Source organism: Linepithema humile, chromosome 6 (assembly GCF_040581485.1).
Source record: "Linepithema humile isolate Giens D197 chromosome 6, Lhum_UNIL_v1.0, whole genome shotgun sequence".
NCBI classification, from domain to species: Eukaryota; Metazoa; Arthropoda; class Insecta; order Hymenoptera; family Formicidae; genus Linepithema; species Linepithema humile.
Genome location: NC_090133.1, coordinates 28273310 through 28287150, shown reverse-complemented (window position 1 = coordinate 28287150; position 13841 = coordinate 28273310). Strand labels below are relative to the sequence as shown.

Sequence of the window (13841 nt, the reverse complement as noted above, 5' to 3'; positions counted from 1 at the left end):
AAAGACTTGTTTAATACCACATTTTGGATGGAGAAAATCGTTTATTTTTATTTCAATTCTGAGGTAAGTGCAAAATAAAAAAAAACACCACGGCAGGTGTCGCATAATTATAAAATTACAAGAAATATTGTTCTTTCAAATGTAAATTTTTCCCGTGTTTAGTTTCTCGCGCTCGCTCAGTAATCTAGTTCAGCTCCGACGCGCTTCTCGCGAAAGATTCGAAACGGCGGAATCAGATACAGATACCGCGCGAGAAAAAGAGGACCGTATCCGTCGCGACAGCGCGCGTCGGTGTCCAGTCTCGTACGCGCTCGAAAATAGCACGCGGCCGTCCCTCTTTCCTCGTTCCTCGTGACTGCGGCGAACCATTATGACGCGCCTTCCATTCATAAATAGGATGGCACTTGTCGGCGCGGCGGCCATCTTGACTACGTGGTTCAGGCGAGCTGCCGCATCCCCGATCCGCCGTCGCCACTTGCGATCGTTTCGCCCGCGAGAAATCGTCGGGATATTATTCGCGCGAAAGACACTGGCCGTCGCGCCGAATCCCGCGATCCGCCACGACCGACGTAACAGGCTGACGGAAGTTGCCGCGAGCAGCGCGGTGGTCGGTACGCAGTGCACAGCTGATCAGTGCCCCCGACGGACGGTAGCCGTATGGCTCGTCGCCTCTCGAAAGCCTTGTCGAGATAAAACGCGGAAGAGTGTACAAGAAAGAGAGAGAGAGGCCGAGAACGAGACCGAGCGTGACGGTGGGACCGGTGCGGATCGGCCGCGCGTGACGCGATCGCGTACATCGGTGACAGGTGGAGAGGTCGAGGCGAGCGAGACGCAGCGCGGAATTCCCCGCGGAGCGACGGGATTTCATCGAACGGACCGGAGTGCCGATCCGCGCCCGCTGCAGACGAAGTGGCGGTGTTTACGAGGAGGCGACGAGGGAGGAGGAAGTGCACGACAGCATCGCGGAACCCGCTCGTCGAACGTTTCCGATGGTTGCCGTCCGGTGAGTCGAACAAGCCGCCCACTTGGTCGCACCGAAGCGACCTCGGGTCTCTGGAGCGCCGTTCTAGAACGATCGCCGCCTCTCGCCTTATTGCGATCCACGGCGACGAGTAATGGCGATAACGACGGCGGGATCGCGCGAGCGAAGGGAAAACGGGGGAGCGGAGCGCAACTCTTTTTTACTCGCCCGACGGCGAACACTCCACGCGGCACGAAAATACACCTGCGATGGAATGCACCGGATGGATACGCGGCCGTAACAACAATGTGCTCCCGTGCGCGCGTTCTAGAGATTCGGCAGCTTCGGTTTTAGTCGCGCTCGAGCCTGTTCCCTTCGGCCGCGTTTTCCTTCCTCGCGCCAGTTTTTCCTCCTTTCGCTTTCCAACGCGTCGGCTTCATCTCGAGCGCAGAAGGTGGTAGCAGTGCGGCTGAGAGGAACGGGCTCTTTCTCATTGTGTGTACAGCGAGGTTATCTTCCGATAACATTGCGTCTCCTTATCGGGATTATCTCCCGTTTGATTTACTAAATGGATAAACATTCGTGACGCCACACCGGCTTCGATCGCGTCGCGTAAACAATTTACGGCGGTATCGCGCGGGGAATCTCTGATCCCGAGCGACATTCGCGAGATCTTGCGCGCAAATAAGAGACTCGCGTAGAAACGTAATCTGTTACGTGACCAGCGTAAACAAACCGGCTTCTTTTAATGCGATTTCGCCGAGCAGCCGCGGGTCCCGTTATTCCTTTCCGCTGGAAAAGTTCACGCCGTCATTGCGAATTAAGTTGTCACGATTAATGCGGCATCTCTCGTCGTTCAAATTGCAGGTTTCGATTGTAAATGAGTGTTCGCTCGCGGTGCTCGAGGGGAGGGGGGACAAAGGGGGAATGCATGCTTATTAGTTGTACAACAACGCGGACGGTCTGTATCACTGCATCGATTTAACGTTCCGCCGTAAAACAAATGTATCGCGTGCCTGTCATAACAAGCTCGCGGCGGAGCGTTACGCTTCCCGCTGCGTCGGTTTATTTAAAGTCGGAGTACATACTAGCGACGATTGGCCGAAGCGGCACCAGGTGCTCGTTTCCTGCGATTGAGACGTCCTGGCGCGCCGATTGACACGACGCCGTTCGACTTATTGTTAGAACGAGTCCGCTCGCGGAATTTAAACGCCGACGTTGATTCCGCAAAATGCAGAAGCGTGCTGCAAAAGTGTCGCAACAGACGCGGAACGGCCGGCGGTTCTCCAAGTTGGAATTTGTCGTTGGAAATTTTTTTATTTCTGAATCTAAATCGTGATTGTATTTCAACGATATCTTCATGATGTGTTCGATTGTCGATTCGATCAATTTTAATAAAAATATCGAGAAGATATTCTCGATCTCGTCGCTTTAGATTTCTCTGTCGCTATTCTTGAACGTCCGCGATTAAGAATCTACGGATTGAGATTCCAGCGAGTCGTTCTAATACACTTAACCGCTGCGCACTCATCACGTTATCGCATTTCGACCTCATCACGTCGTTTAAATTCCGTTTTAACGTTCAGATCTCATCGCGACCGCCTCTAACTGTAAATATTACCGTTCCATCCGAGAGCGACGACGGTTGCATAATCACCGATAAATTAATCGCCAAACTCGCGCCCGGCAATTTCGCTTAATGGTTCAATTAGGAGACGCGTGCGCGCGCGGCGTGCGAATGCCGCGAATACTCGCGACGGGTGAAAGTTTTCGCCGGGATATAATTGCACGCCGTGCGCGGAAATCGGATTTAAAGGCCAACAATGTTTATACTTAAACCAGAGAGAGAGAGAGAGAGAGCGGTTTCGCGGAATCGCTGTCGGAAGGCAAATTTCGCGAATGTTCACGAAAATGCACGTCTTTCGCCTCGTGATCATTTTTTTTTCTCGTGTCCCGACGTATGCGTGATGCTGTTTGATCCGATTGATTGTGCAAATTGGATTTAGCGTCTAGTTGGACACGCGTGGACGGCGGCGGGATTTTGCGGATTCTCGCGAGAAGGATAGAAAAAGCGCGATATTATTTTCGGTACAGGCGGTTTATTTTTGCCGCGCGGCCGCGACTTTTTTATCGCACGGCTCTGCTTAACGTTAACGGTGCGTCCCCCGTCAATTATTATTCTTGGTTCCTTATTTTCGTCTGGTGGCCGACCGACTTGACGCCCCCGACGTACGTTAAACCCCGCGACGCGGATTAGAGCTTCCGTCGAGCGTCGGGCTGCCGCGGCAGCGGGGCGAGATGTCGAAGGAGCGTCGCGACGCCGAGAGCGAGTTGCAGTCCCGACAGTTCGGATTATCTCTTTGACAGACGAGATAATTTCGCGAAGCGGCACAGCGACGACAAATTACACCGACGAAATTCGAATTTGACATTTGCAGGAATATTTAAAAACGCGCCCAACGAAGTGGAACGTGGAGTGATTTCGAGTGCCGTTCACGTTTCATTACGTTTCGCGCGTCGCTGCTAATGAGACGTTATCACGTGCAATTACGTCGCGCAGCAACAGGTGCTGGATAGCGTTTCGCAGTTTTAGAGGCGCGCGATTCGTCATGCGATTCGCGGCGATGAGAAGCAACGTCGAGTTTGCGGTGGGAAAATTTCACTCGCACTTTTTTCTCCCGCGTGAAAAGTCACGCGGAGAGACAGAGAGAGAGAGAGAAAGAGAGAGAGAGAGAGGCGGCCGTGCGAAAAATTCTCGCTGTCGATAATCGCGCGGGGACATTCGGGCTTCGTTCGGAGAGCGGCGGATTTCCGCGGCGCTTAAAAATAATTCCGCGCGGAATAAAAGAAAAGGAAGGGTGCGTAAATACCGGACGAAATCCGCTGCTTTTCCTCGTGTTTCTGCGCGCGGCCAGACGAATACGGCTACAGCGAGATCCGCGCGCGTGTACGTGTGTGTCTCTTGGGTATTTCATGACACAAATATCTTCTCGGCAGCCTGGAATTCCGCTTTTCCTTTTTCGCTTGTCCCGACGCGAATGGCGCTTTCGTTCTCCTCTTAAAACGTACCCGTCGCCGTCAGAATTTGCGGCTTTCCGGTAGACGTCGTCTATTTTTCTCTCGATGAGAGGAGCGTGAAAGATTTCTCGGTCTCTTTTGCGGAAAAAAAAAAAAAAAAAAAAAAACTTGATTGGCGAAAGCTCGCGCGCTCTGCGACACGCGTCTGCGAGTATTTTTCCAATTAGAATTCAACTAAAATGTTGAACCTCAGATGTCGAATCGATGGACAATTTGCGCGAAGGAAAGTCGCGCTCGCGTCTGCGACGACGCCGTTTTTCCCCGTCCGCGCTTCCGGTTTCTCGACAATCGCGGCGGGACGCAACGTCCGATCGCGTCCCGTGTCTGAGCTATTGAAAAAGTGCCTTTGGCACGAAGCGGGCCCGGTTTATTCGGCCGGTCGTGAGCAGGATTCGCGAACACGGGCGGAACGAATTCGCGCGGCCACCATCTTCGAGTGCCATCTGCCCACTCGCATTTATTTGCATTTCGCTCATTTACGTATAGACTTGTTTTCGAAAGTCTCGAGGTGGAAAGCGAGCCACTTGCCAAAGACTGCCGCGAAGGAACAGAAGTGTAAACGGATCTAAAATAATGGTCACAGAAGCGAAGGATGTGCGCGCGCGAGAGAAACTTATTTTATGTATAAAGAAAATTTATATTTCGCGTTGAATTCCGTCTCGGGGGGGGTTTTTTTTTTTTTCGTGTTTTTTCAACTGCTTCTGCAGCTTTTCAGCTACGTTCGGAGACGCGCCTTCCCTCGACGTGAGAAACGCTCACGTGAGATCTGTCAGATTAGATTGAATTAATTAATTGACTCGAGAGCAGAAGTGATGGGCGCGATGGATCGAGATGCGCGCGAAGCAAGACGTGGCCAGTAAACACTTTTCTTCCTGATTGATGCCTCGCTCACCTGACCCGCGCCGTCTTGCCAGGTGCGAGTGGACGGAAGAAAAGGAAGCGGCGGGGATTATTAATTCCCTCTAGCACTTTATTTCACCGCGTGGCCGCGCGCCAAGTGCGAATTCCACGCGACCGGGACTTTTTCGCTTCCCCGAAGTCTTTTCCGATCGTATTGGCGTCGCGCACGCCGCTTGCCAATCGCGAGCTTGCGAGAACATTTAAATGCACCATTATCCGGATTTTCGATTAAATCAGAAGAGAAGTCGACGGCGGTCTGCGGAGGAAAATATGTTCTTTGATCGAGAAAACTTAAACTGGTCCCGCAATATATTTTTGTGCAATCGATGCTATTTAACCGCGCTCTTATTTTGTAATATTTTATTAATATTTTTATTCTTAGGAATATTTATTTATCACTGCGACATGTTTCGATTTTTCTTTTTGCGATTAATGATTATTTTATACAGGCGTATCTTTTTTTCACGAATAGAAGACAAGATAAAGTTCTTCGCAAAATTTTATCGTCGCCGTTGGCGACGCGTGGTCTTCGGCACCGGCTAATTATGTGGCACTCTTACGTGGCATGCCGCACAGGTGTCCACCGCCTTCCTACGTATTTGCCAATTCCGCGATGTAACGGGTGTCATCGGTCGCGTAGTAGTGGATCAGGAACTTCGAATTGGATTCGTGTGGATTTTGGCAGTTTTTGACGGAAAATTTCGAATAATTTATCCCGCGCGCAAGCGTGTAGACGTACAGACTTCTCCTCAACGACGCGTTTATAATTATCATTTATGGAAAATTATCGCAAGAAGGATGCGAGTGTCTGAATATAGAAATGAAGCGCGTTTTTCTCATCGAAATCTTGATTTTTCGCTCGACACATCGGATCGATCGTGTCGATCGCACTTTTCTTTTCGCGAGAAACGTACGCTTGCGCGCGATGCAACAGACTCTTCATCTTTCTTATCGCCGTGGAAAATAATGAGGACTCGCCGATCACCGTGTAGAAAACGAGGGAACAATTTAGTTTGACTTATGCGTTACTCTTGAAAAATGGGTCAGCCAGTCGGGTTTATAAATACGATAAGATATGCCACTGAGAGAGTGGGAAAGCTTCCGTCTTCCCTGCCCGGCGCGGCGGAGGGGCGCAAGAGGGTGGTCCAAGTTCCAAGAGTAACGCGTCGCACCTGCCGAAATCCTCGCGAGGGAAGAGAGAAGTGAGCGTGTGCGGCGCGCGAGTGTGCGTGTCGCACGTGTGCACTTTTCACGCGATTTTGCCAGGTTCCACTGTCTCTCTCTCTCTCTTTCTTTCACTCTTTTTCTCTCCGCTTTTCTCTTTCCTCCCGTCATTGTTGCACGTGGCCGAGTCATCGGGAATCCATCATCGGCAGCCGCGATTCTCACCGCCCGCTTCTCCCAGCGGGCGCGATAATCGCGAAATCGAGTCGGGCGCTCGCGATCTGGCCGCGGCCCAGCGCGCTTATCCAATGAATTACAAAATGAAGCCGAGTTTTCTGGGAAAAGTTTCGCGCCGGTGCGCGCCGCACCGTTATTACGAGCGCTCTTGGCTCCCGTTATCGCGGCGGCCGATACACGGCCATTATGCGAGATGTGCGCGCGTATCTCTCCTCGTTGGCGCGCGCCGGCCATTATTGGCGCGGATTAATCCGACCGGATCCACCTCGCGTCCGATCGACGGAGGCATCGACGAGGCGGCGAGCGTGAAAAACGAGATAATAACCCTGGCACCCGCAGGTAGGCCCTGCCAGGAGGATGGGGGCCCACGATGGGGGAGTGCCACTGCTCTAACATCACTATCATGCAGCTGTTCCACGAGCTGAAGCAGCAGTTCCCCGCGCTCCCTGATCACGTCGTCTCCCAGTGCATCGCCCAGGTATACAGGCGGCCTTTGCCGCCGTCACCCGTGTGTCACCCCGAAGCTCAAGCACGAAGACATCCGAGATAATCCGCTGCGCTAACTCGTCCCCCTCCTTCGCCCCCCCCCCCCTTTAATCGCCGACTAACCGTCAGCCTAACACCGAGTCGCGACGCGGGACTTTAACAAGGATCGACCATCGTATCTTCGCATCCCCCTTGTCTCTCCTCCCTTGTCATGTATCGCTGCATCCCAACTTTGCACGAGCGTGGAACCTGTGTGTGCATACCTTTGTTTAAGTACAAGCTGTTCCAGAATCGCCGGATGTGTGTTTTTCGCTATCCTTTGCTTTCGATAAAATTGTAAAGTCAATCGTCAGGATTATATCTTCTTCGTGGAGCTGTGAGCAGACTTTCGTGAAATTCAGTTTGAAGTTTAAAGGAGAAACGGTGAAAAGTCGGACAGTCGACAGCTCTGTTGATGCAAAATTTAATCGGAGTCGGAGAAACTGAAAGGGACGTCCGGTAATTTTGGAACTCCTCTCGCATCATACGTGTATGTGATATTCGCGAATACGGCGAATAATTGCGAGCGATCGCGCACTTTCACGGATCTCGACGAAGCCGGAAGAGGAGCGCGCTCGGACGCGCGCGTCGTCCCTCGCGGTGTCTTCGATAATCTGGAGGAAACGGCAACGTCGGCGAGATCGGCGGCGAGCTGATCCAGGTACGTGTGTGTGCGTTGCAGAACAGCCACGACCGGGAGACATGCGCGAGAAGCCTGCGGGCCACCCAGGAGTCCCGTCCGTCGCCGGGCGCGTTTCCGCCGCCGGCTCCTTGCACCGAGTTGCAGTCGCCGCCGTCGCAGCAACAGCAGCAACGAGAGCAGCAGCAGCGACGCGCGTCGCACCAGCCGCAGCGTTGCTGCGCGATGAACCAAGCGGCGAGCGGCATCGGCATCGGACGTCCCCATCGACCGGCGTCGCTGGACATCGGCACGACGCGTCGCTGCCTACCCGCCGGCTGCACGCGCGTCGCCGTGACGCCCGCGGCCGCTCCGTCGTCCGCGCCGGCCGTCTGCACGTCGCGCGGCTTCTTCGACGACGGCTGCGGCATCGTCAATAGCAACGGCAACAACAACAGCAACGCGCCGTCCGGCTTCGAGCTCAACGTCAACGTCGCCTGCAGCCCCGCGGGCAATCGCGGTACGGAAGACGCAGGCTGTGTTGTCGTACTCGCAGTATTTAACGCCGAACGGACGGATTGACGAGGAATTTGGACGACAGTTTTACTTATAAGCAAGAATTTGCGCTGTAATTTCGCTTTTTGCACACGGTGCCCAACCGGATATTCAAACAATATTGAAAAGGCTCGTGAAAATAATGTAAATTACTTTGCGGAAAAATTTCAACGATTCTAATCGTCATAAAAATGACATTACTGAGCGTTAAATGTGTGATACGATTAATTATACGTTTCGTCACTGGATAATGATGGTATCGAATCAAAAGGGGTACGTGATAAGAATATCGCGATATCTGTAGAGAGAGATACGCCACGCGAACGATGTAATGAAAGCGAAAGCGGATCGTACGATATATAATTATACAGTAGCGCCACGCGCTCTTCTCGGAATCACTTTACTGCGCTGTGCTTCTGCATACTGCGGACGTTGTTAGAGATAATTCTTATTAATCGCGTTCTCATTGAGCTCTCGCAATGGTCATTCGCAGGCTAATTGGACGGACCAGTTCGTCAGGCGACTCCGATAGCGATACACCGTCGACTTCTTTTGATTTTAAGCCATCGGCTCTAAAATCGATCGCGAGACATTCTCGATCGCCGCGACACGCGCGTTCAATTGTCATTTTACATTTGGCAGATTTTCGAACGGTGCCCACGATTGGCGCCTGTAAACGAAGCGACCTCGTCGTCGTGCCGCAACCGCACTACGTCGAACCGCTGCTGGCCGTCGGCAAGTCCAGGGCGCAGATCGATCACACGCGAAGCTACACTTCGGTCAGCCTGACCCTCAGACCGCCCTCGTCCGAGCCGCAACCGCCGATCGACATCAGGTCGGAGGGCTCGAGCCTGACTTACTCGACCTCGTCGTTGGATCCACGTGGCTTTCAGAGCCGCCTGCAGATCAGCATCGGTCCCGGAAACGTCGGTAGCGTAGCAGCGGCGAGGATCAGACCGCCGATGGCTGTGCCAACGCATCCGTTGCTGTCGACTCAGACGAGTCTCCAGCGACCGCCTGGTACGTGTTCTTCACTTGAAATCATTTCGTCCGACGAGTGAATCTTACCTTTGTGTTGCTCGCCGATTTTATTGAAATACGCTTAATTATCTTCAACTCTAATATCGTTCGCTTAGATGCGACGAACTAACTACTTGTGCTTATAAATACGAAAGGGTAGTTTTCGCCCTTAAAGTTTGCACCACTGCCGGTATAAAAAAATACGCGTCTATTGTTTTTGACCGCTCTACGAGTGTGCCGAGTTTCAGTTAAATCGGCGAGTAACACATAGGTTAGGTTTACTTGTGAGTTTCTCGCAGTAACTTTGACATATTTCTCTGTGTCTGTACTTTATCAAATATTTATCTAGAAAAAAGAATTTTACAGAAGTGTATAATATATTCGCGCGAAGATCGCGTGTGCGCGATATATATATAAAGTTCAAAGTGTGTATCGACGGCGTCCCGAAATATCTCACTCTAATTTTAGCGAAATTGCGGGGAAAATGGATGAATTCGTGGAAAAATGTCGGAATTAGCGCGAGTTTTTGATTCGCGCGTATCATTTTTCAGGACTTCCGCCAGGACCGCCGAGCCAGCTGCCGAGGCCTACGACGAGCGCACCGACGACACCGTCCGTGCCGCCGTCGACGAGCATCGTCCCAACTTGCAGTCTGCCGACGACGCCTTCCGGCGCGAGCGGCGGCGGTGGCGGCGGCGGCGGCGTCGCGCCTTCCTCCGTCGGGGAACACGCGCAGATCGCCGCAGGATCGGATCAGAGCCGATCGCCGCTGAACCAAAGTAATGCCCGACGCCCGTAGCGAGACGACGCGCGTCGTCCGGCTTTCGCTCGCGCGGATCCGGCCGCGTTAACGTTGCAGAATCGTATATTTACCTGGAAGTCCACTCGGTCGCACGTACTACGCCCACGCACGCAACGCCGAGAACGATATTTACGCATTCCTGACCCCACGCTCCGGGCTATACATAGCCGCACGCCGCGGTTACAACTACGCGGACCACCTGATCCGGTTTTTCTGACCGCGAGAGCCCGCGCGCCACTGACGCGTTTCCTGGACGCTTTTGTGTTAAACAATACCCGCGGTCTTCGTTCTTTTTTCTCTCTCTCCCTTTTACCGATGAAAGAGAGCGCGGTGCAACAATGCAACGTTGTTCACGGTGTGATAATGCGACGTCTCGCTCGCTTCATTTACGACGCACTTGCGACAGCTGATGGCAGCGTTATTATTATATCTAATCTGACGTCGTTATCGCCGCCGCGATCGATGAAATCGTAATAAGGCGAGACATAATAATAACAAAATCAACGGATTGCCCCGCGGCTGCGATCACTCGCGGGAGTGTCGCTCGCGGCGGGATAGAATTAGAAAGTCCGCCGGTGGTTTGAGTAAGTCTTGCGACGCGACTTGCGCTTCGCGCGCGAAGCATGTCGGTTAAAATTGTCGTTGGAATTTTTAGTGGCGGAGCACCAAAGGAAGCTGGTCGCGGAGCAATTGGCCAGGAAGGACAGGCTCGCCAGGGAGTTGCAGGCCGAGAAGGGACGACTCGAGGCGATGAAGCGGGAGGTGCAGGCGCTCTCGCGGCCAGTGGGTTCCCCCAAGGTACGTGCAATCGCGACTATCTTCACCTCATCGAGACGCGTGTGTCAACGAACGATTCTTGCAGGAGCGGAAAACGAAATTGAGAAGCGAGATATACATGCTGCGGCTCGAGTGCGACAGATTGGCCAACGAGGTGGATCAGTGGTCGGACAGACGAGGTACTTGTCGCGCCCGTAGAGCGGCCGCGAGTGGCTGTCAAGTAAAACGAGTTCCGCTTTTCAGTACCACTGGGCGAGACCAACGAGGAGTTTTACCAGGGCATTTATACCGGCCAGCCGTTGCCAACGAGACCGCAGAGTCTGCAAGATCCGCCGCCGTTGCCGAGCCAGCCGCCGGTGTGGCAGCCGGACCAGCCGACGGCGGCGATCGCCAACGACCGGGACGATCGCGACGGACCGTCATGGGTCTGCACGATGTGCACGTTCGACAATCATCCGCTGATGAACAAGTGCGAGGAGTGCGACATGCCGAGGCTGTTGACATCCGGCGGCAGCGCAGGTAGAGTGCTGCACGGCGTGGCGATGCGTGGAGTGCCGTCGTTCTTGTTGCCGTCGTCGGCCCCTCGCAACGACAACTATCATCCAATGCCGCTCCCGCCAAAGCCGAATGACCCGTCGTCTAACAGCATGCGGTGTGATTTGTAACATGTGCAAGTTTATATGAAAGTTTTATCACGAAAATTTTATCGATTTTTATATTAATTGACTTTGACGTCGACGTGACGGAGTGATATATTTTATCCCGCTGTATTCTTAAGACATTTTAATAGAGTATGAATGCTGTTGTTAAACCAAGTATAGAAATTGTATGCTTAATTAAGGTTGGATATTTTTAGGATTTTTAGGATAATAAAAGAGAGCAAAGCTCTGTTCTCACTTGTTTGTTGGAAGTGTGTTTGCTGATTTTGATACCGCATGACAAATTAATATTCCATTGGTTCAAATTACATTTCTTTTGTATGATATTTTTAACATTGTTGTTATGGCGTTGATGCTTTTTTACGCTCATGATTCGAACTCGAGGTAAGAAAAAGAATTTTTCGCTCGATGTATTATGCGTGATGCTATTTCGTCTAATTTCACAAAATATGTCGATAATATTGGTTTGATTTTGCAGGGGAAACGCAAGATATTCACATACGAGTAACGCATCATCACAATTTCTCGCCAAGGCGTGAGTATATTTTGTCGCTGCTTTCGTTCAAGTAAAATTGGCACCTTGCAGGTACAATAACCGCTCACACCATTTTGCAAAAATAATTACGACGTATTACTTTTTCAGATACAGTGCACAGTTGGGTGGTATGATATGAACTGAATTAGAAAACTTTGAAAAACGAACTGTACATATATATAATTATTATTTAAATTAAATAAACAAATTGTAGGGGCTAAGCAATTGTAATAGAACATTGACTAATGTAATAATTTAATTTTTTATTTGCGATTAGCGTATACCGTGCATTGTTAGAGTCGTTGAATAGTTTCGCTGTAAAGTTTCTGTTTTTAAGCTGACGCTAAGCTGACTAATTGGGATTTCTTGGCAATTGCATTTCTCTTTCTCCAGAGAAATTCTCGCCCAGAAGAATAGACGGCATATTATCGGTAATAGCCACAAAAAGAGATATATATATTTGATTAAACACTACAAAAATCTTTCCAGAATCTTATTTGTATAAAAATTATCATATAATACAAATATAAATTATTTGTAATAATTGCAGCACAACGTTTTCCCGTTTATATAGCCGTACCTCTCTCCAAGTTCAGCTTTGTCTCGCGAGTGTACTCGCCGTAGAATCTCTCCAGCTTCTGATTGAACCTGGCGTTACGCTCGTTGATGTAATCGATATCCGCGTCGTCGTTGTGCATTCTGCGCCTGCTGTACTTTTCTCTCTTTGCAATCCTGTAGAAAGAAAAAACAAAGATAAACATTCAACATGAGTCGCCAAAAATTGCGCACTTTTATCACAATTGTTAACGCCGCTTACTGTTTCTCCAGATTGGTGACCATTTTGTCTATCGCGTCTTTTTTATCCTCATGCAAACCGTGTAAAATCGTGTTCCGGTCTCCGTAAAAGGCAGGTCCAAGTTTCTCCTTTGCCTCCTCGTACGCCTCCATGTTTGGCTTAATGTTCTTCACCAGTCTGTTGTACGAACGTATCGCCGCCTGTTCGTAATCGGAGAAACCTGGATCTGGATTTTGCTTGCTTCTCTTTTTCTTAGCTATTCTTTCAGCTTCTGTGGCGTCAATACTCAACAACTTTTTTCGTTCGTAATCCTCACCCTGGAAGAATTTATCAAATAAGTAAGAAATAATTTTACATACATACATAAACTCAAAATATAAAATCAATATTGATACCTTGGCTTCTGCCTCTTTCCTGGCAGATTCGTCCTGTATTATCCATTCGGCTTGTCTTTTACGCGACTCCCAGTTAGTAGGCAATTTATTTCTTTTGTCCTCTTCTACGACTTCCTTGTGATTCTGCATTCTGGCTTCATTCTATTAATATAAATAAATCATAATTAAGTTATTACAGACAAATTGCGACGATAAGTTTTATTGGAGGAACAGAACTTGGAGCTAGGACATCATTCTTGAAAATAAGAGAAAGAAAAAGAATTTTCATTAATTTTATTCCTTCGTTTTGAGGTAATAAAATGATAAGATAATCTCTTTTCCAAAACGACTAAACAATATTTTATTAATCATCAAAGCTTTCATAAAGCATTTCGAAGGTTAATTTTGCAAACTTGCAGATTAAATGCAAACTTACTCTTTTAGCGTGGAGTTCTCTGAGCCGTTTCATTCTTTCCGCATGTTTCGACATCGTGGATTGCGTAGACGATGCACTCGGCGCGGCGTCATCCATTCTGAGGCTGAATAAAACAGATCCAAATAGAACTTTAGACAAACTAGCGCACCGTATACGTCGCGTAACTGTCAACTAAGAAAATGGCGTCTCAGCAAAACATTAGTCAAAATCAGAGAAAAAACAGAGAGGTCGCAGTTGTGTTTTCGAGTGATCGTGCGCGTGCGAGGTGCCGCCTACGCTTACGAAAAACTTGGAACTACGTGGCCAATTAGCTGATCCGCCGACAGAGCATTGGTAACTGTTCTTTCGCGCGCGATCGCTACCAACTTCCGCCGCCAGATCTCACTGAGTTCAAGCTCCGCTC

At 50.2% G+C, this 13841-nt stretch overlaps 2 protein-coding genes across 6 annotated transcripts; one reads left to right on the top strand and one right to left on the bottom strand.

The window, feature by feature from the left end:
* The first annotated feature begins 393 nt into the window (after positions 1 to 393).
* On the top strand, positions 394 to 12381 carry Tab2 (TAK1-associated binding protein 2). Of its 5 annotated transcripts, none has more exons than XM_012365503.2 (10): positions 494 to 1003; positions 6684 to 6818; positions 7548 to 8004; positions 8682 to 9059; positions 9611 to 9838; positions 10517 to 10659; positions 10724 to 10817; positions 10882 to 11157; positions 11776 to 11832; positions 11947 to 12381. In XM_012365503.2, the coding sequence occupies exons 2-10, from the start codon at positions 6711 to 6713 to the stop codon at positions 11964 to 11966; spliced, it is 1761 nt and encodes a 586-aa protein (XP_012220926.2). In that variant the 5' UTR covers positions 494 to 1003; positions 6684 to 6710; the 3' UTR covers positions 11967 to 12381. The 5 variants fall into 5 exon arrangements, with proteins under 5 accessions (XP_012220927.1, XP_012220926.2, XP_012220924.2 ...); XM_012365502.2 differs by having other exon boundaries at positions 496 to 1003; positions 11941 to 12381; XM_012365501.2 differs by lacking the exons at positions 11776 to 11832; positions 11947 to 12381 and having other exon boundaries at positions 10882 to 11548.
* On the bottom strand, positions 12258 to 13784 carry LOC105671385 (pre-mRNA-splicing factor Syf2). Its single transcript, XM_012365507.2, has 4 exons — positions 13439 to 13784; positions 13024 to 13164; positions 12650 to 12945; positions 12258 to 12564 (listed from the first exon to the last, which is right to left on the bottom strand). The coding sequence occupies exons 1-4, from the start codon at positions 13532 to 13534 to the stop codon at positions 12399 to 12401; spliced, it is 699 nt and encodes a 232-aa protein (XP_012220930.1). The 5' UTR covers positions 13535 to 13784; the 3' UTR covers positions 12258 to 12398.
* Between the last annotated feature and the right edge of the window lie 57 nt (positions 13785 to 13841).